The sequence below is a fragment of the Sardina pilchardus genome, chromosome 2 (genome assembly GCF_963854185.1).
Source record: "Sardina pilchardus chromosome 2, fSarPil1.1, whole genome shotgun sequence".
In the NCBI taxonomy this organism is placed as follows: domain Eukaryota; kingdom Metazoa; phylum Chordata; class Actinopteri; order Clupeiformes; family Clupeidae; genus Sardina; species Sardina pilchardus.
This window is the reverse complement of record NC_084995.1, coordinates 35285091-35310244: the sequence shown is the minus strand read 5'-3', so window position 1 is coordinate 35310244 and position 25154 is coordinate 35285091. Positions and strand designations below refer to the sequence as shown.

Here is a 25154-nt window from a genome sequence, read left to right as displayed (position 1 = left end):
GGCCTATTGATCATTTATCTATAACCTAATTCACGGATTGGGATAAATGGACAGACCGAATTTCCCTCTGACCGAATATTTGTCTCTTTCTCAGGTAGGCCAGTGGGATCTAGGGTCGTGGAGGTGGTGGTAGTTACTAGGTAATATAGCTACCAATCAAACAAAAACACGCCTTTTCATCCATTTACAGATGCAGGATTGATAACCAAGAAGAATATTTAATTGCAACAGAAAAGATTAATTTCCCAGGACAGTCACTTAAAAACAACAACAACAAAAACAGGCAAATGAATTTCCACCACTCCACCTGATTCCACCACAGAAAAACAGTATAGTCTCCTTAAAATATTATTATCATATTGTGGTTCCGTTTCCCGTCACGATGCCCTAGATCTATTATTGTTTTCAATTCATATGTAGGCCTGTTTATCTATGTTTGTGTGTGGCTGTTTTGTTTTCAATGTATGCTCTTCACTGTCAAAAAAGGAAGACATTAGTTATAAAGCAGCACAAAATGCACAAATTCCCTCCTGCTCGCCCGCGGCCCACCTGTCATCTCTCTATTCCCCACTAGTGGGACCCGTCCCACACTTCGAGAACCACGGATCCAGGATCTTCCTAATAAAAAACTATTGCATCTGCCATTCCCACAACACACTGAAAATCCTTGTCCTCTCCCCATTGGAGACCGTTTTCTTTCTTTCTTTACTTATAGGCCAATAATAGGCTACTGTTTTCTTACCAGTTTGGCAATTAAATACCAAAACCATATTAATGTAGGCTTAACTTCTTGTCTCCATCTCCATCTCGTTTCCTTCCAGCTCCTGCTACTATACGTATGTGGTGTTAAATTACGTCAGTGTTTTTTTACAGTCAGGAAGCATAGCATGCTTGATGCTGAATATTCTCTGTACAGGGCGCGTAATGCAGTAGCCTAATCTAATTGCGAATTTGTGCATGTGTGTTAATTCCTTGACCGATGGGCCCATTTTTGCTAGTTCTGAATTTCCTCGCTGGACTGTGTTTTTGTTTATTCGCTCGGGTCTTTAGTGGTAGGTAGCCTATAACCTATAACTTTACAATAACTTGTGATTAACGAACGTCATTATTAGGCCTACAGTATGTGCTAGGCTATACTTCCCGATCAACCATAGCTGATTTTTAAATTTCGCAACCTTGTGTTTAAAGTCTTGCTTACTTTTTAAACTTGTAAACTGTCTCATTTTAAATTCCCAGCAGATAAGGACACACAGGAACACATCAATATGAAGAGAGGAGATGATTGCACCCTCCAAACTGGTACCGTCAGACGTTCGAGCATGATAATACTATGGAGTTTCATTAGGCCTACTACTGATAACGATTTACATATAGCCCAGCTGTACAAGGACAACGCTGAAATAATGCCCACTGATCAGTTTAGAAACAGACTGCATTTGGACAGACATACTGGGTCTCTTACAGTCACGGATATTGGCTTCATGGATTCTGGTCTTTATAAACTTAATATTCGAGGAGGAACACAGAACTCATACAAGGAATTCGATGTGATCGTATATGGTAAGCTTGTGGTAGCCTATAATTATATGAACGTTAATTTAGATGTCGATTGATTTGCTTCTTGAAGCATGTGTAGCCTATAATGTCATATATTTGCTATAGCTTATCATAATTTGGAGACACACTGAAAAAAAATCACTTAGTTCAACTGAGGTTAAAATGTATTGCAGTTTATTCCACTGCTCGGTTGAGTTCCCCATTGTCCTGCGTTCTAGAAGGGGGTGCATTAACTTTAGATATACGCACGGCTATGAAGTAGTTCCAATGTTTTTGACCGTATCACACTTGAATATTAATTCGCCAAACTCGTAGTGAAGTTTAAATGCACTGTCACGTTACATACAAGCTGTAAAATACAGACGTTCAGATCATAGTAACGTTTAGCATATGACAGAGGTGTCATTTAGCTAGTTAGGTGGCAGTAGGCTAAGAAAAATAGCAATCTTTCAAAGTCAACGTTCATCAGAATCTTGGGATATGCCAGCTTGACAACGGGAGATTAGAACTAACGACTGGCTTTTGGCCATAGCAACCATCCATTTAGAACTAGTAACCGCAGTTTGAGAAATTAGTTGAAATGTGTCTGGGAAAAGTAGTTCTACAAACAAAACAGTTCTAGCGATTAAAACATTTAAATTAGCACCGGAAACGAACACAACGCAGTGGCAACAGTGGAATAAGCGGGATAATGGACTTCACGCCGTGCGGTTATTCAAAGTTAATGCACTTTTCTAGACGGAACGTCCCTCCGCTTCGCGTCGGGCCGTATCACCGTCTAGAACGTGCATTAACTTTGAATAACCGCACGGCGTGTCGTCCATTATCCCGTACTTATTCCACTGCTCGGTTGAGTTCCCCATTGTCCTGCGTTCTATAAGGGTGTGCATTAACTTTAGATATACGCACGGCTATGAAGTAGTTCCATTGTTTTTGACCGTATCACACTTGAATATTAATTCGCCAAACTTGTTGTGAAGTTTAAATGCACTGTCACGTTACATACAAGCTGTAAAATACAGACGTTCAGATCATAGTAACGTTTAGCATATGACAGAGGTGTCATTTAGCTAGTTAGGTGGCAGTAGGCTAAGAAAAATAGCAATCTTTCAAAGTTAAAGGGATATTCCGCCATTTTTGGAAATACGCTCATTTTCCACCTCCCCTCGAGCAAAACAATCGATATTTACCTTGTTCCCGTTCGTCCAGCCATTCTGTGAGTCTGGCGATACAACTTTTAGCTTCAGCCTAGCATAGATCATTGAATTGGATTAGACCATTAGCTTCTTGCCTGCTAGCTTCATGTTTAAAAGTGACTAAGATTTCTGGTAATTTTCCCATTTAAAACGTGTCTCCTCTCAAGTTAGAAAGTGCAATAAGACCAACTGAAAATGAAACCTGGCGTTTTTCTAGGCTGATTTGACATGGAACTACACTCTCATCTGGCGTAATAATCCAGGCAACTTGCAAACGTACCATAGGCGCAGTGATATCGTACGCAGCATCTGAAAATAGTCCCCATAGACAACAAGCAGTAGTAGTGCCAGTAGCTGCAAGTTGCCTTGATTATTACGCCAGATGAGAGTGTAGTTCCATGTCAAATCAGCCTAGAAAAACGCCAGGTTTCATTTTCAGTTGGTCTTATTGCACTTTCTAACTTGAGAGGAGACACGTTTTAAATGGGAAAATGACCAGAAATCTTAGTCACTTTTAAACATGAAGCTAGCTGGCGAGAAGCTAATGGTCTAATCCGATTCAATGATCTATGCTAGGCTGAAGCTAAAAGTTGCATCGCCAGACTCACAGAATGGCTGGATGAACGGGAACAAGGTAAATATCGATTGTTTTGCTCGAGGGAAGGTGGAAAATGAGCGTATTTCCACAAATGGCGGAATATCCCTTTAACGTTCATCAGAATCTTGGGATATGCCAGCTTGACAACGGGAGATTAGAACTAACGACTGGCTTTTGGCCATAGCAACCATCCATTTAGATTAGAACTAGTAACCGCAGTGTGAGAAATTAGTTGAAATGTGTCTGGGAAAAGTAGTTCTACAAACAAAACAGTTCTAGCGATTAAAACATTTAAATTAGCACCGGAAACGAACACAACGCAGTGGCAACAGTGGAATAAGCGGGATAATGGACTTCACGCCGTGCGGTTATTCAAAGTTAATGCACTTTTCTAGACGGAACGTCCCTCCGCTTCGCGTCGGGCCGTATCACCGTCTAGAACGTGCATTAACTTTGAATAACCGCACGGCGTGTCGTCCATTATCCCGTACTTATTTATTTTCATTATTTCCTCTTTTGTTGATATCAAAAGAGTTCAAACATCTTTTCAAATTTTGTCATCAAGGCTTGTGCTTGTGCAGTTGCGGTTGTGACATTTATAAAAATTGTAAAAGTGATGTTTGTGATCTGCACACTCATTGTATCCAAGTAGGCTTGGACTAGGCCTAATCAAAATCTCTTGTTTTGTGGGCAATATAGGCTTACAAAACGGCCCCCCCCTTTTGGAATGTATGTTCTTTATCAAGAGACTGAAAGAAATTCATAATGCCTAAACGCATTGGACTCTTTTAAAATGTATCTCACATCTCCCACATAGGCCTAAATAAAATGATACTTTAAATATTCCTTCCACTTATTGAAGGTAAAGAGTTATTTTAAACCAATATTAATCATGTAAAAAACCCAAGTCCCAAACCTATTAACTGCGTTGTACCCTCGCAGCATGCAGCTATAAGTAAATGAGCCTGTGTTGTTGAGCCTTTTATGTGGAGAAATGTTTTCCTACTTTTCTTTGCAGAATTTGATTGTGACACTAGAGGATTTTAGGTCTTCCCTACTTGCTTGTGCGCCACACTTTAGTTTTAGGTCACAGACTGATGGGTGGACATTGTCCATCAGGATTTTCTGGTGGAGAGCAGAATTCATGGTCCTAAAATGTATGGAAAGTTGTCTTGGTCCTGAGGCAGAAAAGCAGCACTTTACCATCACACTACCACAGCTGCGTTTGACCATTGGGATGATGTTCTGATTTTGGAATGTTGTGTTGGTCTGCACCAGATTTTCTAAAAAGTCCACAAAATATCTTCCTAAAAGCTTTGGGGGCCATCAAACTTTTCTTCTTATTTAGATCAGATGTGACAATTTGTGTCTTTGTGCTCTTTAGCTTGCATTATGATTTTTGCTAGTCTCTCTATGCAGTCATTAAGACTGACTTTTACTGGGTGATGCCTGATGTTCTTAAGATGTCTGCCTGTGTTCCTGTGTCATCTCAAAGATTAGTCCGATATGCTCCTTGAGGAATTTTGTTTGGCCCGACAGTACTAGAAAGATTCACCATTTTCTCAGTTTATCCATTTAGTGATAATGGCTCTAACAATGGTTCACAGAGTCCCAGTGCCTTTGAAATGGCTTTTTCCAGACCAAGTTTTCAATGTTTCTTACCTGATTTGAGATTCTTTAGATCACTGCATTATGTGCTGCTTATTGAGACCTTTCAGCCTACCTTACATTGCCAGACACGTTAAGCATGAGAGTGACCCTCTCTGAAAAAATCTGAGAAACAAATCACAGGTCTATGCATATGACAAAATGTATATGTTACAATATGTTTTATGTTGCAAAAATTATTTGAAGCAGTTCAACTATGAACCATAAGATGGGTTTTAGATGTGTCTCTCTTCCAATGACTGCATCGTTTTAAAAGAGCGCCACATGTGGTGCAAAGTGGTGCTGCTGGTCCACTACAAATAAAGTGTGTGAAATACCAAAAGAGACAACAATGTTGCAAGTTTTGCAAAAGGATTGTTCACTACAATGCTTAAAATGACTTGAAGCTTCAAAGGGCTGTCGTTTTTTGACTAAGATTTATGTTTGGCCTACCCTCCTTTCGGATCAAAATAAAGAACAATGGTTAAAATCTGTAAGAAAAAAAAAACTCTGACTAAACCTACAACCTGTATATGACCCAGTGACGTTATTCGATACAATCACCCTTGATTCATTGTTGCCTCATACAACCTTCTTTAAGGGAGATAAGTAGTTTTGCTTCCCTTAATCATTTTATCTCTTGTTCTTTGACCATAGTCAAAACAACTGACACACCTACTGTATATTGTTTGTTTATGTCCTGTATTTGTGCTGAACAGGTGATGTAGGTGTACCCATGGTGACTGTTTACCACAGCAAAACAAAACTAGATAGAAACTGTTCAGTGGAGTGCAGTGTGGAGAATGGGAGAGAGGTGACCCTGTCCTGGTACAGAGGAAATGACCTGTTGAACCAGACCAGCAGCCCTGATCTCAACATGACCCTCAGAGTCCCTCTGGAGGTTGAACGCCATGACAACAGTATCTACAGCTGTGTGGCTGCAAACCCAGTTAGCAACCAGACCATTTTTCTCAACATCACTGCCACCTGCTCTGCCCCCCTAGGTACTGTAAGTCAGCATCATGTTTCTTGTTGCTTTTGGACCATGTATGTTCAGTGACTGATTCCGTCAGCAACTCTATTTGTTTGTAGCACTAACTAAGACCACAAAGTCTTATTTTTTTTTATCAATTTAGAGCTCTGTAGCTTAAAGGAATTATCCAGAGTAAAATGCACTTTAGATCAATTTACAGATGATTGGGAGTACCTACGTTGAGTTGACATCAAAATTATGTCATTCGGATGTGTTTTGAGAAAGTTCAATTTCACCGTTTTTAGCCAAAACTCATTAGCCTGGAAGTGACCAGGGAATGTCATTTCACCTCTACAAAACGCTATTATTATACCTCTTCTACAGCTCCAAACAACATTACACTCACGTGGTAGAGAGCAGAGGGTGGCCTTTGGTGGGAGATATTCTGGGGAGAATAGAAAGAGTGGGGTAAAGAGTGGGGGCTACATTTGAGGAAGCGGCATCGGCATCATCCTCTGAAGACCTTCCAGCATAAGGGAGACCGCCCGTTCGGTAGATCTTGCGTTAGACTCCATCAGAGTCTCCATCATACGCTGCTCCTGCTGCTGCTGTTGTACCATCTGGGTTGACATCCATTCCTGATGCTGCTGCTGTAGCCTCTGCAGGTGGATGTAGTGCTCCTGTACTGTCTTTGTAATTTTAGGTCTTTTCGCCAGTCTGGTGGTTGTGCCTGGCACAAGAAAAGGAGCAGGGTTAAAGTGTGTTAAGTGCAGGTGTTGATAATGGTAAGGGCAAGATATGTGACTGTGGAAGGGGAGACAGGGATGCAGGAGTTGGGTGGGACAGAGGGTACAGAGGGAGTTGGGGAGGTGTATGAGTGTAAGTGGGGTTGGTAGTGATGATGACCGAATTGGTTAAGGTTGGCAGGACTGCGTGAGTGAAGGGAAGTAGCAATTTAGATAAGGCCTCAAATAGCTGACATAATTGGATAAGGACTTCTGATAATAATTTCTGAACTGTTAAGAGCACATTTATTTACAAATCGTGACATGTGAGTTCAAAAGTGCTCAAAACCTGTGTTATAAGTTTTCCAGAAACTATTACACAGTTATGCAGGTAGTTGACTGACTAGATAAGCTATAACTCTTTGTTCATCTCCTTTCACAGACTCTTTGACTTCAAACAGGAGCTATTCTTCACTGGATTGTTGGTCATTCTGACAGCATGCTGTGCTGTGCTGCTGTTCTACCTTATAAGAAGACTGAAGGCTAATAGTGAGTAGCCTAATATTCATGAATATTGTCAGGTGAACATCCTTCTGATGTTTACAGCAAAGGATGTTCATTTTTTTATAGATACATTTGTTAAATTCAGTGCTAACAGTGCATTCAAACATATTTTCACATGTTGTGTAGATCCCTCTGAAGTAGAGAGCCACTACGTAGATGTAAATTATAATGCAACAAAAATCCAGGCAAAGGTAAGCATATTTTCAGACTATTATATGGCTGTTTCACTATTTCTTTTCCATCTTGGTTGACTGTCAGATTTGGATCATTTGAATGTTCCAACTTCCATTGACATTTGGACTCATGCAATCCAATCCAATCCAATCCACTTTATTTATATAGCACAATTTAAACAAACACAATGTTTCCAAAGTGCTGTACAACCACAAAATGAGGACAACAACAGATATGTGATATCATGTCTGCATGTAACAGTTTCACTAATAAGCTGTGCACAACACTGGTCTGTGGCTTCTCTCTTGGTTTTTTTAGCATGGGATATTACCAAACATCAATATTATTTACACAGTTATAAGCCATGGCTAAATACAAATCCCTTTGGGTAATTAGTAGTTATTAATCTTTCTTTTTTTGTGAATCCCACCTATGTGTCCTTTCAGATTTTTTTTTTTTAAAAAAATAACAGAATTCAAAATCATTAAAGCAACACACTAAAGCATTTTTTGTACCTTAAAATAATGTTTCCAAAATCATTTCAGTGGTTCATCAACTCGTAACAGGGTGAACGGCACTTTTGCATTCACTTTACAGCCCTCTATCGGCTATAACTGGACTAGTACTGTATGTAAGTTTACCAGATCGGGTAGCAGATCTGTAGTTCAATGGAATGGGACATTAAAAAAAAACTACAGATTTCACTTGCTTCGATGTCCCAATATAAAATCATGCAACCTACTCCACCTTGATTGTGGACATTATTTGCAAAGCCAGTGGATAAACAAATAGCGTGCATGTGGCAAAGGAAAAGTGCTTTAGTGTTGCTTTAATCTGTGCTGTTCTTGTTTGCCCTGTTCCTCCTCTACATTGTGCACCACCATACTATTCAGCCTCTTCCCTCCACTCCCCTCTGGCTTCGGAAGGGAAACCCCTTTTAAAAGGAGTGAGCTGATTTCCCATGATTCAATTCAATTCCATCTTTATTTCAGACTCACAGGAGGGTCCATAGCATATATTAAATAAGATAAATAGAGTAGAATACAATTAAATAAAAGATGTATGAAACAATCAATTGAAAGATGTATCAAACAATCAATTGATCAATCAATCAGTCAATCTACAGTATAGTTTCTCACGCCAGTGTTCTCCACACACAGCTATTTCTAGAGCTGAATACTCCTGTGCAGGTAGTGTGGGTAAACTCCAAATAATTGTTGTGATTTGCAACAGTTGCATGAAAAGATTAAATAAAACATTGAACTGGGTTTGTCCGCTTCGGAGATGGTATTGTTTTGGTCCAAGTCTAATGTGGTTCCTTACATTTTGTATTTTGTAGTGCACTGTATGGATTACAGGGGTGCATGTATGCAAATACTGTTTATTAGCATTTCAGTTTTGAGGACATGACTGAGATTTGCTCTCACATTTGTGTGAGAATGTATATCAATATTTTAAACAAAACACCAGCTCTTCAAAAAATATGACAGGCGAGGCAATGCACATTTTGCTTTGTGGTGGAATAAAGAGATTTGGCCAAATGGGTAAATAGCAGATTTTAAACAAACTAATCAGATCTGATACCCAATGAATTAATACATGTAAACCTATTATTCAAGGGATATTGTCAGGAAAATCTTCCCAATATTATGACACAAGAACCACAGACAAGTAGTATAATTTTCAGTATACTCTGGCGCCAAGAGGAGAGACATAGAGAGGAGGTGCTTTACCTCTCCGAAACAGTCTCTGAGCTCTTGGACGCAAAGAGGCTCTTTTATTAAAGAAAAGCAGAGAGCAAAACAAGTCAGCATGACCTTGGTCGAAACCTCCCTAAAATCCTCCTCTCGCTCATGCCCAGTTTCTTATCTGCAGGTGCATAGCGTTCCTGTGAGGTTCCCGTGTGAAACTGTGAATAGCAACTTTGAACACACAAATGAAGTTCATAATGATAAATATATACATTTCTTTGTCAGATATAATGTGGTAAAGTGTTATTGAGTGTGCAATTGCAAATTTATATTTTGATTTAGAAAAATGGACCTCACTGTTTGGATATTTGGTTTACCTTGTAATCAGTATAAGCCTCATATTAAATCTGATGTGCATTTTCTGTTGTAGGTGAGACATGAAGGCACTCTTTACTCAGAGGTTACATACATGGCTGGCATCCAGGAAGAGTCTGGCTAGTTTTGATTTGTTGACGTTTGTTTGCAGAGTGTAAAAATGTATATGACAGAATGTTGTAAGTCTTTACTGCCTACATTTCCCTTTTGTGTATCTTCAGTCATTTAATTGTTTTGCCATGCCTACATTTTGCCTATCATGCCTAGATTGTCATTGATCTGCATATATTTCAGTTAATTTACCCGTATGTTGTATACAGTAGCCTATGTAAAGTATGGTAGCAGCATATTTGACACAATAAATGCTGTTAGTGATATGGATGCATTGCTTATACTAATAGATCATTTAGTTGTGTGAACTTGTGTCTATTGATATATTGCATCCAATTACACTGTATAGACTATGATGTTATCTAAAATGTTCAGCAAAATAATTATAGTATAAAAAACTCACATAACTCTAAAAGGTGAAATCAGGGAAAACATATTTACCTTGACTGTGTTGAATAAGGAGAGTTTGGTACATGGCCACAAATCTCTCATGAGCGAGATTAGTATGAGGGGGAGCTTGATATATTTTTAAACATTCCTACAGTACAATGTTACATTACAACAAGTAAGGGATAATCAACGACGCGCCGTGCGTTTATAGGAAAATAATGCACGTTCAAAGTGGTAATAAGGTCCCGACGCCGCAGGCACTTTGATAAGTGCATTATTTTCCTATTTTCCTTTTGTCCATTACCTTAGTCATGTTAAAGTGATGTCAACTTAACCATTCCATCAATCACATTTGTGCACAGTCAAGTCATACAAATGTGTGCATTGATAATGATCACTGCCTTAAGACAATTCAAAGAGCCCAAACTCTGGGGTTTAATGTAGGCCTGAGGAAACACTATTATTGACCCAAATCAATGTCACAAATGGATAAAACAATGTGGATATGGAATATGGCATCTTCAGCAACGTAATTAAATCGGATCTGAAAGGCCTTCTACAGTATATAACATCATTCAGTTTCATATTTCATTTAGCTTATGCGCTCCATTTTTGGTCAGGTTTTGGTGCAACGGCCGTTGTTTCACACATACCTTGTTTTAGACCACATAGGCCCAATGGAACATTCCGCTTTCACCATGGAGCTTGTCTGATTCTATAGATAGACACAGTAGGTTATAAAGGTTTCTCATGTGGTTGTTGGACCTGCCTATAGATGAGAGGCACCTGGCTGTTGGGTTATAAACCGCACCAACAGCAAAAATAACATACTTTATGCAACCGTGAGCCAGTTGTAACAGCTCTTTTGGTGAATGTATTACCGGCCTCTAAGTCTAGGGGAGCTTGGGGCACAGCACAACCACGTTCCCTTGCTTGATCTTAAAACACAAATAGAACGGACAAGGCAATGTTCAGGTGTTGCACACTGGCACTCCATTTATTCATTAAAAAAATGCTTTCAGCAGAAATGCTTAGATATTCAAGGATATCCAACAATGTTCAGACACACCCAACACTGAATATCATAACACACTAAATCATTAACATCTTTGACAAGAATAAGTATATGCGATGAGAATAAACAACATTCAGCAACCAATTCATCCATTTGTAACCTCACTAAAAAGCCAATGACCACATGGTTAATGGTGGCAACAAACATTTGCTTGAATTAACATTCATTTCACTTGACTAAGAATAAAGTAAAGTAACATTTAATACATTAACCAGTAATCTCTACAAAGCAACCTTAGATGGCAACATTAAGATTAAAATGAAACATACCTTAAAACACAATGAGAACAGACAAGGCAAGATTCAGGCATTGCACACTGGCATTCAACATTCCTTCTTCTCTGCCAGCTACAGTATGTAGTACCTGTCCCCCATCTCCATCCCTCCCTCCCATCTACAAGCCTGGAGACCCTGTCCCAGAGATTTTCCCCGACAGCAAACTGGATGTGTGCAATGTATACCATGTCAAATTGTGTCAATACTAAAACATGCAAACATTTTAATTGAAAATCTTACTCATAAGAATGAAAAATTATTACTGCAGAAACACACAATACATTTCCTCTTTGAACCCCCAGATAATGGCATCTAGTGGACATTAGGGACTGGATGACCTTGACTTTGCGGATGACCTGGCCCTTGTCTCCCACTCCCAGCAGTGGATGCAGGAAAAGACCAGCACCGCCGCAGCCAACTCCACTCATCTTGGCCTCAACATCCACAAAGGAAAGAGCAAAGTCCTCAAGGTCAACACCAACAACACAAAGCCCATCCTGCTGGAAGGTGAGGCGCTAGACGAGCTGAATAACTTCACCTACCTTGGCAGCATTGTCAACAAGCAGGGTGGAGCTGACACAGATGTGAGAGTGAGTTCTCCAACTAAAGAATATCTGGAGTGCAAGAGACCTGTCCACATAGATCATGGTCTTCAACACCAATGAAGTAAATTCTGCTGTATGGCACCAAAACATGGAGGACCACTGTTTCCACCACCAAGAAGATCCAGACTTTTATAAAAACCTGTCTATGGTGCAATCTCAATATTCGTTGGCCTGATGCCATCAGCAACGAGGAACTCTGGCAACGCACAAACCAAACGACCTGTTGACGAAGAAATTATTCAACAGCGCTGGAGATGGTCAGGGCATACCCTTCGCAAACCTGCGTCGAACATCACCAGACAGTCTCTATCATGGGACCTGGAAGGGAAAAGAAAGAGGTCGACCACGAAACAGTTGGTGACGAGACCTTGTGCAGACGCCAAACGCACAGCCCACAGTTGGGGACAGTTGGAGAGAGTTGCCCATGACCTACAGCTATAGATTTTACAACACACCTCATTCAGTCAGTCTGCTGTTTTCTCTTTCCCTGTTCCTCCGACAACAGATTACTCGCTTTCTGCTTCTTTTTTGTTGGCTCTGCCATGACAAATCAAAGTTCAACACTGTTTTTTTTTTCTGTTCACAGACACTAGGGGGAAGCAAGACAGCCACCATTCAACCCGATAAAAAAACATATAACGATTCCAATGACTCCATGACTTAAGGTAAATGAAGCTAAAAAAATGAGTATACCAGGTAAGTAAAGTAAATTTTGCTGCAGCTGGTTTGTGGCGCAAACAGGTAGATAATTGGTTATCATTCAAGCAGTAGTGGAGTTTGATACCCATGTGGAGTTAATAATAGGCTAGTTAGGCTTATTTTGGTGGCACTTTCATGGTCCAGTGCATGTAGCCTACTACAGACAATCTGACACTTCCAAGGCTGACAAATCGTGTTAGGAGCATCACAAGCATTTCTATTTGAACCAGGAGTTAAACAGACAAATCTGTCACCAATTCAGAGGCTGAACACATCTGCAAAAGGGGGGGGGGGGGGGGCAGTTATGTTAACCTCAGAGGCAAAGTCAACCATTCAGCCAGTTAACATGATAGCCAGTTACCGTATAATACCAGTATTACATGGCAATGATTTCGGGATGGCATGCATCGTGATACTGCTCATTATTTTAATGTATTATGGTAAGCAATCTTATATCTCATTTATGCATGGTTGGTTTATAATTTTTAATTGAAAAGTTGTAGGCTGACCTAAATGTCTTTCATTCACTTTACATTAAGATAGCCTATGACGCATTCCAAGGCACTCATCATAACTATTATAAACTGCGAAGCCTACAAAGTCATAGAATGCATACTTAGAAGTAGAGACACGCAAAAACCTTGTAACAGCTCAACCAGCTTATGTAAACAAAAGAGCAACTTTTAGGTCTTTATATTTAAACATAAATATAATATAATATTGGCATGACACTAGCATCAATGACTGCGGAATAAGTTGAACCAGTCACAAACAAAGTATGCAAACTGGAATTAAGCATCTCAATTTCCAATATGTGTGGGCTACCTTAAATGGCTCCTGTCATCTCCATTTTCATTCACAGATCTAATTGCTTCTTTAGAGAGTGAAAAAAGGAGATTAACAGCACAAATTGGAGAGACAGTTGTCCTTCAGCCTGAAATCCCTAATCTGAAGACTGACGATCTGTTCGTGTGGAGGTTTCAACTGTTCTGTATATGGTGAGTGACTTTTATTAATAACATTTAGAGTTAGTGTAATACTATACATAACATTAAAAGCAGCAAGATGTATTAATATTGTCCTCACTGAATTGTTAAAGGAGTCATAGAATTCAAAACCACATTCACCTTGTTACTGTTGAATTTAGGCTGCGAGCAGTGTCCAAAGGACAACACCAAAGACTTTACCGCGCCCCCCGCCTGCTTTCGTATGCAAATTGGGAAATAGAAACAGCCGTGTTGAAATGCTCCAATCTGAACAGAGCTCAGATAACACGTAATAGGCGCCCATCCCCCTTTAGATACACCCCTCGGCCCCTCTCATTTGCATACCTTCGATTAATAATTCTTGTTAAACTGCTCTTACGATGCTAGTATCTAGATATGTGGTCTATGGCAGAGACGTTGTAATGCTAGCGTTATTACAGCTAACTTTGGAGAGTTACTATACTAAGAAATGTACTGATAAAACTTACCAATCTAACACATTCATTCTGTTGGGGAATCTGCTGCACTTCATCTTCGTCAGAACCTTCTTCTGACTCGGTTTATACATGTACGGCTGTATTCCTTATTTAAATCCATTGTTGATAGCTTTATCAAAGACTTTGGCTTTATTTACCAGCAGTAAACGTAGTTTCACTTTGCTCTAGCTTCAGACCGGTGGATTGAGCCAATCAACTTTCAGGACATGTCGGCCAATAGACCAATCAGCGCGCATCTCATTTGAATATTCATTAACTTGCTGAGTGGGCGGGAAAAACAAACTGTTTCATTGCAAGGCTTATTTATGACCTTGTATTAGGCGATCTAGCAGTGCTCCTGGAGCGTTTTCAGCCCCACAAATTTACATATGACATTATTTAGGCTCAAAGATCAATTTGTAATGGTCAAAAAATGCGTTCTATGACTCCTTTAAGTTTGTATTTTCATGAATAAATAAGCTATGCATTTGTGTATTTACCTGACAAGCTCCTGTCTCAGCACCCAACATCATCAGTAGAGGAGATTCTCACCCCAACACAAGGACCATCACTGGGCCTGAGAGCCGCGCTCTGTCAAGGCCGGAATCCCAGTCCAGCTCCAGCTGTCAGGTGCTGTGTTCTGTGAAGAATGACAGAGAGGTGTCCCTGTCCTGGTTCAGAGGGAATGACATTCTCAACCAAACAAGCAGTCCTGATGCCAGCATCACCCTGTCCCTCCCTCTGGATATAGATGACCAGGAGGACACGGTCACTTACAGATGTGTGTCTGCTAATCCTGCCAGCAATTACACCACTCACCTTGACATCCCTGCAGTGTGTCCTTATAAGAATCAAAAAGGTTTGTCAACTACTGAGTTGTATGAATTTGTCATGGCAAAAAATTGCAAGTTTGTCTGTTTGTGTGTACTGCTAAACTACAAAGTTCAGATAATTTCTGAAGTGGACATTTACTGGAAGTGGACATTTACAATTCATTTTAAATGTGACACATGCAGTTACAAGTTAGTTTGGCAATTAGCCCTTTTCACGGTGATGTCAGACGAAGCGTTGCTGGGTGTCCTCCGGCATGTCCAGCCGCCCAATACTACAGAAGAAGAAGAAGAAGTATTCATGGGTTTCATCAGGTCCCTTTCCACAGGTGTATACAATCAAGCACCATGCAGTGCATTGATAATCAAGGTGCTTGATGTATACACCTGTGGAAAGGGACCTGATGAAGACCTTCTTCTTCTTCTGTAGTATTGGGCGGCTGGACATGCCGGAGGACACCCAGCAACGCTTCGTCTGACATCACGTGAAAAGGGCTAATACAAGCACATTGTAAAACAGGTGAGTCTGCATTTTCTTAAAAAAAAAATATTGAAATCTTTTTTTGTCTTTCAGGTCCTTCAGACCGCAAACTGTGGTATCTTTTAGTACCATTCGGCTTTTGTGTTACAATTGTATTTTTGCCCATAACAATGTATTTGAAGAGGAAAAAAGAAGATAATAATAGAAGCTGTACAGGTGGGCATGGATGCATGACTGCTTCTTCTTTAAACATATATTGTTAAGTGCATTCCTATTCACCAACAAATCAAACTTGAATGTTTTTCTCAGATCAGAGTCAGATCGTCTATGAAAAGGTACACCCCGCTGATGTGAAACACGCTCATACAAAGGTATACAACATCAAGTGATTTGTACATTGGGTGTGATTTGCTTATGCTCCCCATATCACACATAGTAAGGCAAGTTTATTTATATGGCACATTCACACAGGGGTAATTCAATGTGCTTTATAAAAAAGTGATGAGTAATAGTACATAAAAACATTAAAAGGTGTTAGGAAAATCTTCCCAATATTATGACACAAGAACCACAGACAAGTAGTATAATTTTCAGTATACTCTGGCGCCAAGAGGAGAGACATAGAGAGGAGGTGCTTTACCTCTCCGAAACAGTCTCTGAGCTCTTGGACACAAGACAGTGCTTTTATTCAACAAGCAGTTCAAACACATGAGAATGACCTTCAGTGAGAGCTCCATCCTAACTCCCTAAATGTCTTATCTTTACCAGGTGCATAACTTTCCTGTGAGTCTCCCAAGTGAAACTGTGAATAACAAGTTATGAATAACAACTCTGTGAATGACAACTCTGAACACATATGAAAGTGTGGATTATAACTTTGACGCACACAAGTGAAGTTAATAATGATAAATATATACATTTCTTTGTCATTTCCCTCCTGTTTATCATTAGTAAACTTCACAATCATTTGTTCCATTGCTACATACTGTAGATTCAACCATAAATCAAATCAAAGCGTGTAGTAATTATTACCAACTGGAATAGCAAGTTTCAAACCTTTTGATGGAAGCGAAAACCCTACCGGAAAACCTCAGTCATGATTGATCTTATTTTGAGGAGAAAACCGTTGAAGGAAAAATTCTTCCATTACCCTGCTATAGCAGCGGCACTTGTGTACACAAGCAAAAGGAGAAAAACTCACCTTCTACTACACATATGCTTTTCCCAGCCCCATATTATCACATCAATCAGGCAAGCAAATTCACATCAACATTTTGATGGGCTATATGCAATGAGGGCTAGTCCTCAAATAATCAAAGCTTAATTCTACAAAATGTAGGGCTACATTCTAAACTTCACTGATAACACCTGTAGAGAGGCAAACTCCCCACCGGCACAGAACCATCTCTGAAAAAACACAGTGGGAATCTTGTTCTAGGTTTAACAGTGGCATACAGTAAGGGGTCAATGTTACACTACACTTTATGTACTTCAAAGGGTGTGTCACTGCACAAGGTTCACAGATCATGTTAATACCATTTTTATGTATTGTCATGTGGGATGAATTATAAGTCATCTTTGCCAGACTTCCCTTCACCTATACACAAGCTCTGTCCATGAGGAATTGTACGGCTGTTAAACGGGAATGATAAAAAGATATTGGCATCAGAGAACACACATAGCAATCAGACACATTATTCAAATCAGCCAGCATTTGAGCATAACGATACCATGAATTTAAGTGATACACATGTGTGATGTAGGTATGCACATACTCTGACAAAATCAATCTCTTTTTTCCGGCTTCCTTTGTCTTTCAAGAAAAAAGTCTTTGTTCAGTCCTTAACAAAATTGTCAGCAAGGTGAGAATGATAGCCGCTCCCAGGACCATCCTCCACACTAAAAGTCTGTTATCTCAAGGCATCGTCACTAAGCTTAGGAGGATCCAAAATCTTCACCGACGTTGAGACGACTAGATTCTAAACCTCTAATCCCCTTTGCAGTCGGGCTTCCCCTCCTCAGCGGTTGACTGAACCTTACAGTGAGAGAGATGCGTCCAGCAGTCCGGCCCTCCACCTTCACTGCAGTGGGTGTAGATAGGATGATTCGGTGGGGTCCTTCCCAACGCGAGTCAGACCAGCACTTTTTCTTTATGACTTTGATGAACACCCAATCTTCTGGTTTCACTCTGGGATCCTGTGGAAAAACAGAGAGAGAGGGAGCAGTATCCGTGTCCACATATTCCTTTGAACACAGTGTTTTAATTAGTTGTTCCACTACTCCTACATCAATACAGTATATGATGCACTGATAACAAACATTTTGTGAGTAGTTTGTAAATCTATACGTTATAGTGTTTGTCTACTAGTTCACACATCCCTCCTGTTGAGACATGGCTCTGCCCATGACTCAAAATTGCTACCCATTTGTACATTGATTTCAGCAATGTAAGACACAGCAAAGGCATATTGGCTGTCTGTGTATATTGTCACTTTCTTTTTGGCAAAAAGCTCACATGCTACCTGTGCAGAGCATGTGGCAGACAAAAGTTTAACTTCTAATTTAGCAGTTAGTCACTGCATAAGCTGCTTTGTTTACGCCATATTTAATGTGTGGTTGTGATAACAATACTGTCATACGAGATAAGAATGTCATGTTAGTTTGTAACAGCAGTAGGGAGACGGCAGTTGGGATTTTCACAGTCAATGGGTGAAAAAAACACAACTCCAGCAGAATTTAAATATCTAATTTAAATGTTTAGTTTAATATGTAGGCTTTCTTTCTTCACTTTCTTAGTCATTTAAACACACATCAGCTCTAGTCTAGAAATTCCTCACACATTTCTAGCTCTTCTCCTTCTCCACTTACATACTGATCACTATCGTATCTTTGTTCTTTCTCATCTTCGGTGGCGCAGTCACGAGACCAATGCCCGCGACCCCCACACCAGAACCAGTTGTTGCTATCATCACCTTCATTTTCATAATCTCTCTGTTCTGACCCATTTCTGCCTTGTAATGCCATCACAAATGCTTCCACTACTTTCTCTGAGTCTTTCTTTTCTCTTACTTTCTTTTTATTCTTCACTGTTTTCTCTGCATGTTTAGCATGTTCCATAAAATCTGGCAGTTCTGCTGTTTTGAAAGAAACAAAATATTTCTCTATCCAGCCTTTTATCTCTGGTCTGAAACTCTGGAGTAGTGCTTGTTTTAATTGCTGTCCATAAATTCTCTTATCTTCTGCACTCTCTGACTTCAGGCCGCTATAGGCTTTGAACACTTTTTCAAATCTGTCTCTAAACTCTCAGACATCTTCATTATCTTTCTGTGTGGTGGCGTGTATTTTGGTGTATTTGCAATGTTTTTTAAACACGTCTTTACATTTATTCTCTAGGCTTTGGACTTGTTGATTTAAATCCAGAGAACCAGGCGCATACGCTGTACCAGCCTGATGGGCTACAAAGCTATCTTTAACACGGCTCCAATCAGAGCCCATTTTAAAGCGGAACATCCTTTCGACCTCGAAACCATTCAGGTGGTAGGCCTACACCGCTATTATGTTTTTCATTTCGTCGCAAAATTCTTCAATTTGGGCTTTATGAGATGGAATTCCCTCCACTGCTTTTTTTTTTACGTCGTCCTGTGTCCATGTCCTATAGACATACATTAACCGTGGATTATTTTGACCCTCAGCCACGTCTGGCTTAAATGTTGGATTGGGCAGTTCTACCATTGGAAATGCCTCCACCGGAGGCGGCGGTGGGGGCCAATTTGGAGTTTTACCGTAATCATCATCATCGTCATACAGGTGCACTTCTGCATGGCATGATGATAATTTTGGTTTTAGTTTGCAAAGTCGAATTTATTTTTTCCATCGTAATAGCCAATTTTCAGTTCCTGGATAGACTCTAGCTATGAATTTGGCATCGCCTTTCAAAAGTTGTCCTTTATCTTGAGTATTCTCCATTTTGCACAAATAAGAGATTGTTCTGTTTCGTCCTCTTAGGGCAGGGGTCGGCAACCCAAAATGTTCAAAGAGCCATTTTGGACCAAAAAAACAAAAAACAAATCTGTCTGGAGCCGCAAAAAATGAAAAGCCTTATGTAAGCCTTATATGATGGTAACACAGGCTGTAAGTGTATATATCTATATTAGCCTACTATCAAAATGACTAAGTAGGCTACAACGAGGCTACATAATGAGCTTTCATGATTAAATGTTTTTCCCTACAGCGAATCTCGGAGAGAATGACACACCACGTGACTACTCCGCTGGTGCTTTAAGTTCAACTTCGTGTAATCACCATCCGTGAACCGTTGTTTTCCACGTTTTAATATCTCTCAGGCTGCAACAAAATTTCTCCAGAAGTAGGCTACTGCAATCGCACTTTTTCTCTCAGTCCCAACTGGGTAGTCGGCTGCAAATGAAGCATGCCTTCCCTGAAAATGTCTTTCTAAATGTCTCTCTTTTTGTTGTTCGCCAACTTCTCATTACGCAAGCAAACATGCAGGCAATCCTTCCGCAATGGCAATGAAAGCAAATGATTCGGTCCATTCTGCCTTAAATTCTCTGATCTCATCGGCTATCTTTCTCTTTTTCCCTTTGGGATCCATGGCATGGCCATGCTGACACCCGCCGGTTTGTTTACAACCACAGCCACCTGCATGGCACGGCGCCGCCCTGAAACGTGTGTCGCAGCTATCAAATCTTCGTTGACAGAAATGTTGAACTGTAATATTTATTATGCACATTTTTACAACATTGGAAAACGTTAAGAATGTTTGTCCTGATACAGAAACCATATTAAAACAAACAAACAAAAATCCCCCCATTCATTTTCATACATTTTTGAAGACGCTCAGGGAGCCGCCAGGGTCGCGCTAAAGAGCCGCATGCGGCTCCAGAGCCGCAGGTTGCCGACCCCTGTCTTAGGGCAAACAACAAGCCTGGGAAGCGAGCTTCTAGACCTTAGTCCGGCTTCCCCTGGGTGTTTTATCTCTCACAGGCTCTGTTGTTCGTTTTAACTCACAGACAATCCCTTCACACACACACTTCTCAGTCACACTCCTTCTTTCCCTCTCCTGTCGACTTAGGCGGGACTCAAAGCTCTTTTTTTTATTTGTCTTTTTATTTGTATGTAGGGCCTATTATTTTATTTTATTTTTCTTGATTTTCACAATTTTATCAACATAGCCGAATTCTATAACTCCCTATTTGATAGCTTAGGTGGGACTTCAGGCCCCCCAGCTCAGGTGGGACTTCAGGCCCCCTGTCTCAGGTGGGACTTCAGGCCCCCTGTTTTAAAGATAAACTAAGCGGCATCCATAGCCCCTTTACATCTGATAAACTAAGCGGCATCCATAGCCCCTTTAAGCGGCATCCATAGCCCCTTTACATCAGATAAACTAAGCGGCATCCATAGCCCCTTTAAGCGGCATCCATAGCCCCTTTACATCAGGCGGGACTGAAACCCCCCTGGAAAGTTTATCTAATTTTACAGCTGTATTAAGAGAACGGCAACTTAATGCGACTTTTCCCTTGGGAACGGCAACTTAATGCGACTTTTCCCTAGGCCTATGAAATTATACTCACACTGTTATGGTTCTGCTCTGTAGTTCGGAAGTCGTCAATCCAGTCTAGGAGCTGGTCGCCGTCGGCTGGCCTGCACGGAATTCACCGTACGGGGCTTTTCCACGGTTGTAGTCCGCGGGCTGCTGCAGTCTTCAACTTCCGACGATCAGTTCCAGAAAGGATATATTGACAACCGGCTTCGAAGGACCAAAGAATGTTAGGAAAATCTTCCCAATATTATGACACAAGAACCACAGACAAGTAGTATAATTTTCAGTATACTCTGGCGCCAAGAGGAGAGACATAGAGAGGAGGTGCTTTACCTCTCCGAAACAGTCTCTGAGCTCTTGGACACAAGACAGTGCTTTTATTCAACAAGCAGTTCAAACACATGAGAATGACCTTCAGTGAGAGCTCCATCCTAACTCCCTAAATGTCTTATCTTTACCAGGTGCATAACTTTCCTGTGAGTCTCCCAAGTGAAACTGTGAATAACAAGTTATGAATAACAACTCTGTGAATAACAACTCTGAACACATATGAAAGTGTGGATTATAACTTTGACGCACACAAGTGAAGTTAATAATGATAAATATATAAATTTCTTTGTCAAAAGGCAATAGTTTAAAATAAATCTTTAGAAATAAACATTACACAAAATAAGATTATTAAAAGACACAACATAGAATATTTAAAAGGCAAAGTGCAAAACAACAAATTACTGACCATAGGTTGCATTCTTTTTTTGATCTAGTAATTGCAGTAACATAAGAAACTGATATTTTCAATTCCTCAAAGTTACGTTTAACTATGAATTGTTTTCTTTTTCTCAGAATGTCTTCCAGAAGATAGAACACACCTGTGAAACATGTGTGATATACAGTACAGTACAGTACAGAGAGTTGTAACATGATAATGATTTTAATAACATATGTTTGGTGTGTGTTTTGAAATATCAATAAATCATCGATTCAGTGCTGTCTTCATCATAATGATTTCATATTTGTAAGCGTCAGTCAGTTAACTATTTTGGAGTTTTGCACTATTGTTTCCACTTAGCCTATTATACAGTATATCTTGTGTACTGTATATATGCGCCACCTGTATACTTTTTAAATCACATTGCACTTTTCTGGAAACATGATGAGAGTTGAAAGAAAGTTATCACTTATACTGGGAAATAATAATAATAAAAAACGGATTATCTATTTATGTATACAAATTATAGATAATCATACATCAGTAAAATGAACCACAATCATTTATTATTATTATTATTATTATTATTATTATTATTATTATTATTATATATATTTACCTTTCTTTACGATTTCAGGGGTGGTGGTGACATTAATGTTATTGTATTTTATCTGTTACAAATAATTCATTGATATGTCAATGTATTATATGAAAAAGAGCAACAGGCACATCTAAAAACCATTGAACAATTATGCCATAATTTTTTTTTTTTTTTAAATGTGAATTTAATATATTCTAGATTCATTACACATGAAGTGAAATATTTCAAGTATTTTTGTTTGTTTTAATGTTAACTCATGGAAATAAAACATCGGAGGCTGTAGGAATTGATTGAGGATCCATTTATCAGTCTGAATAGAACCCAGAGTAATGAACTAGAGCCATGCATAGAGAGAGTTTGACCTACTAAGGAATCAAATGAGTGCCATGTTGGAGACCAATATTTCTTTAAAGGCCTTTTACATATTGACAAACGTTGATGATAATATTTAGAAGCCTGTTATAACAGTAAAAGTAAGTGATTTATTTCAACAATGCATATTCGCTCTATAGGATTATACTGTAGTCAGCTGATATTGGTATCCAATATGGCGCCAGTTGGCCAAACTCTCTCTATTCGGCACTGGGTGCCTCTCATTTGATCTTTTATACATCCTCCCTTCCTCCTCGGGCCTCGATCCTCACTGATCTACATAAATGAATGATGGGGCGGCAACAATGGGATAGTCTATCCAGTGTTAGTGATAGATCAGTGGGAAGGCCCCTCGAGGATCGAGTACTAAGGATCGAGGAGAGTGTTTGAAAGCCACCCTCTGTAATGAACAACCTGTTGATGCCCTCCTGTGGTGAAAGACAGTATTGCATGTCCCTCAGGATTATGATAATGTTTGAAGGATAGGCCTAAGAAGCAGAGAACCTTTCTGCCCCAAGTTTAAAAGGAGAAAACACTTATCTGTATTCAGTGGCGGTTCTAGGATTTTTCTGTAACAGGGGCCATTAAGGGGCCAGATGTTACATTCAGGGGCCGAGTACAGGGTACATCCAAGCACAGAAAATAATTTATTCAGTTCAAGTTTTCTCATTTATTTATACTGTGCGTAAAGGACACAATGCATAGAACTCATTGAATGCAACACACCACACGCACATACTCTTACCCTCTTATTTATACTATGCATAAAGGGTACACTGCATACAACAATGCATAGACCACACACACACACACACACACACACACACACACACACACACACACACACACACACACACACACACACACACACACACACACACACACACACACACACACACACACACACATTACTACAGCAATACTGCCAAGCCTGAAAAGCTCATGGAACATCTCTTTGAAAGACTCCAGAAAAGCAACAAACTCAAGGAGCGTGGTCACTTTTTTCTATCCTATCCAGCACTCTCTTGATCTGATACACATACTCTTACCCTTATACTCTAATCTATAGGCTACTATGCATAAAGGGTACACTGCATACAACAATAGACACCCCCCCCACACACACACACACACACATTACAGCAAGCCTGAAAAGCTCATGGAACATCTCTTTGAAAGACTCCAGAAAAGCAACAAACTCAAGGAGTGTGGTCACTTTTTTCTATCCTATCCAGCACTCTCTTGATCTGATACACATAGGCTACTCTTACCCTTATAGGCTACTTATTTATTTGCTGCAACTGAGCAGAGCAGCCACTCGTTTAATATGAGCCCTAAGCTGTTTTAAGGGCATTTTCACTACCTCTAGTTAGAAGCATTTATTCTGGTCATTGTAAGTGCCATTCACACATGCTACATATTGCTTTTTTCAGCACAGTCCAGATCTGCCACAATATCATGTATAAATACTTGCATTGATTTGATTTAGATTTTTAAATAATACAAATTTGAAAAGCGTACTATACAAATTCTTACATTTTGACGTGTAGGCTATCTCACCACAGCAAGCTGACAGCTCAACATGACTTGCATGGTTGTGTAGGCCTGACTGTCCTGAAAATGGCAATATAAGAACCATGATGGAGGTATACTTTGGGGCTGAGCAATTTACAGAAATATGTGGTGTGTGCCTTCCAGAAATAAATGGCAATTTTTATTTAGTGATGAAAAAAATGACTTTCTCTCCATATTTGTGACACTAGCTGATCTCTCCATATTTGTGACACTAGCTGATCTGACATGACTTGTTTGCGATAGCACACATGACGTGCACAGATGATGATTCTCTATAATATTTGTTTTACTGCATTGCAATGAACACAGTAAAGGCAAAAAGTGTTTATTTGACAAACAAATTTGGATGCAATATGAGTCTTGAATTGGATACCATACAGGAGTTTGCTAGGATCTCAAAACCGTGTTATGAACGTGACTTGTCAAAGAGAAACACATGATAACATTGGATTATGAACATAGGCTATTATGCCACACAAAAACACGAGGTAAGTGGAGCTAAATGAAGTTATTATTTTGCTGTCACTTCGTCTGTTTTATGGCCTAGAAGGTTGTATTTGGTATCTGTGGATAGCTCTAGCTCTCCTCTTTCATCTGACATGCGTGCCATATCTTTTTGATAGCGGTTTCACGAGGAAATCAAACGAGAGTAAAGGTAGCCATTTAGCTATATGACATTATTATTTGTTTGTAACTTCGTCTGATTTTATAATACGAAATTATCGATGTATTTGGTATCAATGCAAAGCTCTGCTTCTCCTCTTTCATTTGATATGCGTGTCATGTCTGTGCGATGCGTGGTCCGCGAGTAATTCAAGCGAGAGTTCTGGATGCGCCGGTGAACGCAGAGCAGACTGTAAATATGATATACTTTGATTTAACTTCATGATTTTATTTTATTTTCATACT

At 39.7% G+C, this 25154-nt stretch overlaps 1 protein-coding gene and 1 long non-coding RNA gene across 2 annotated transcripts; both read left to right on the top strand.

Annotated features, from left to right (window-relative positions):
• The first annotated feature begins 960 nt into the window (after positions 1 to 960).
• LOC134099491 (uncharacterized) lies at positions 961 to 15144 on the top strand. Its single transcript, XM_062552380.1, has 8 exons — positions 961 to 1052; positions 1240 to 1560; positions 5718 to 6002; positions 11424 to 11530; positions 11678 to 11941; positions 12141 to 12309; positions 14638 to 14976; positions 15134 to 15144. The coding sequence occupies exons 1-8, from the start codon at positions 980 to 982 to the stop codon at positions 15142 to 15144; spliced, it is 1569 nt and encodes a 522-aa protein (XP_062408364.1). The 5' UTR covers positions 961 to 979.
• On the top strand, positions 7094 to 9753 carry LOC134071982 (uncharacterized). The gene is made up of 3 exons (XR_009937134.1): positions 7094 to 7245; positions 7387 to 7451; positions 9556 to 9753. It is a non-coding gene; the product is annotated as an uncharacterized LOC134071982 (long non-coding RNA).
• Positions 15145 to 25154: the final 10010 nt, after the last annotated feature.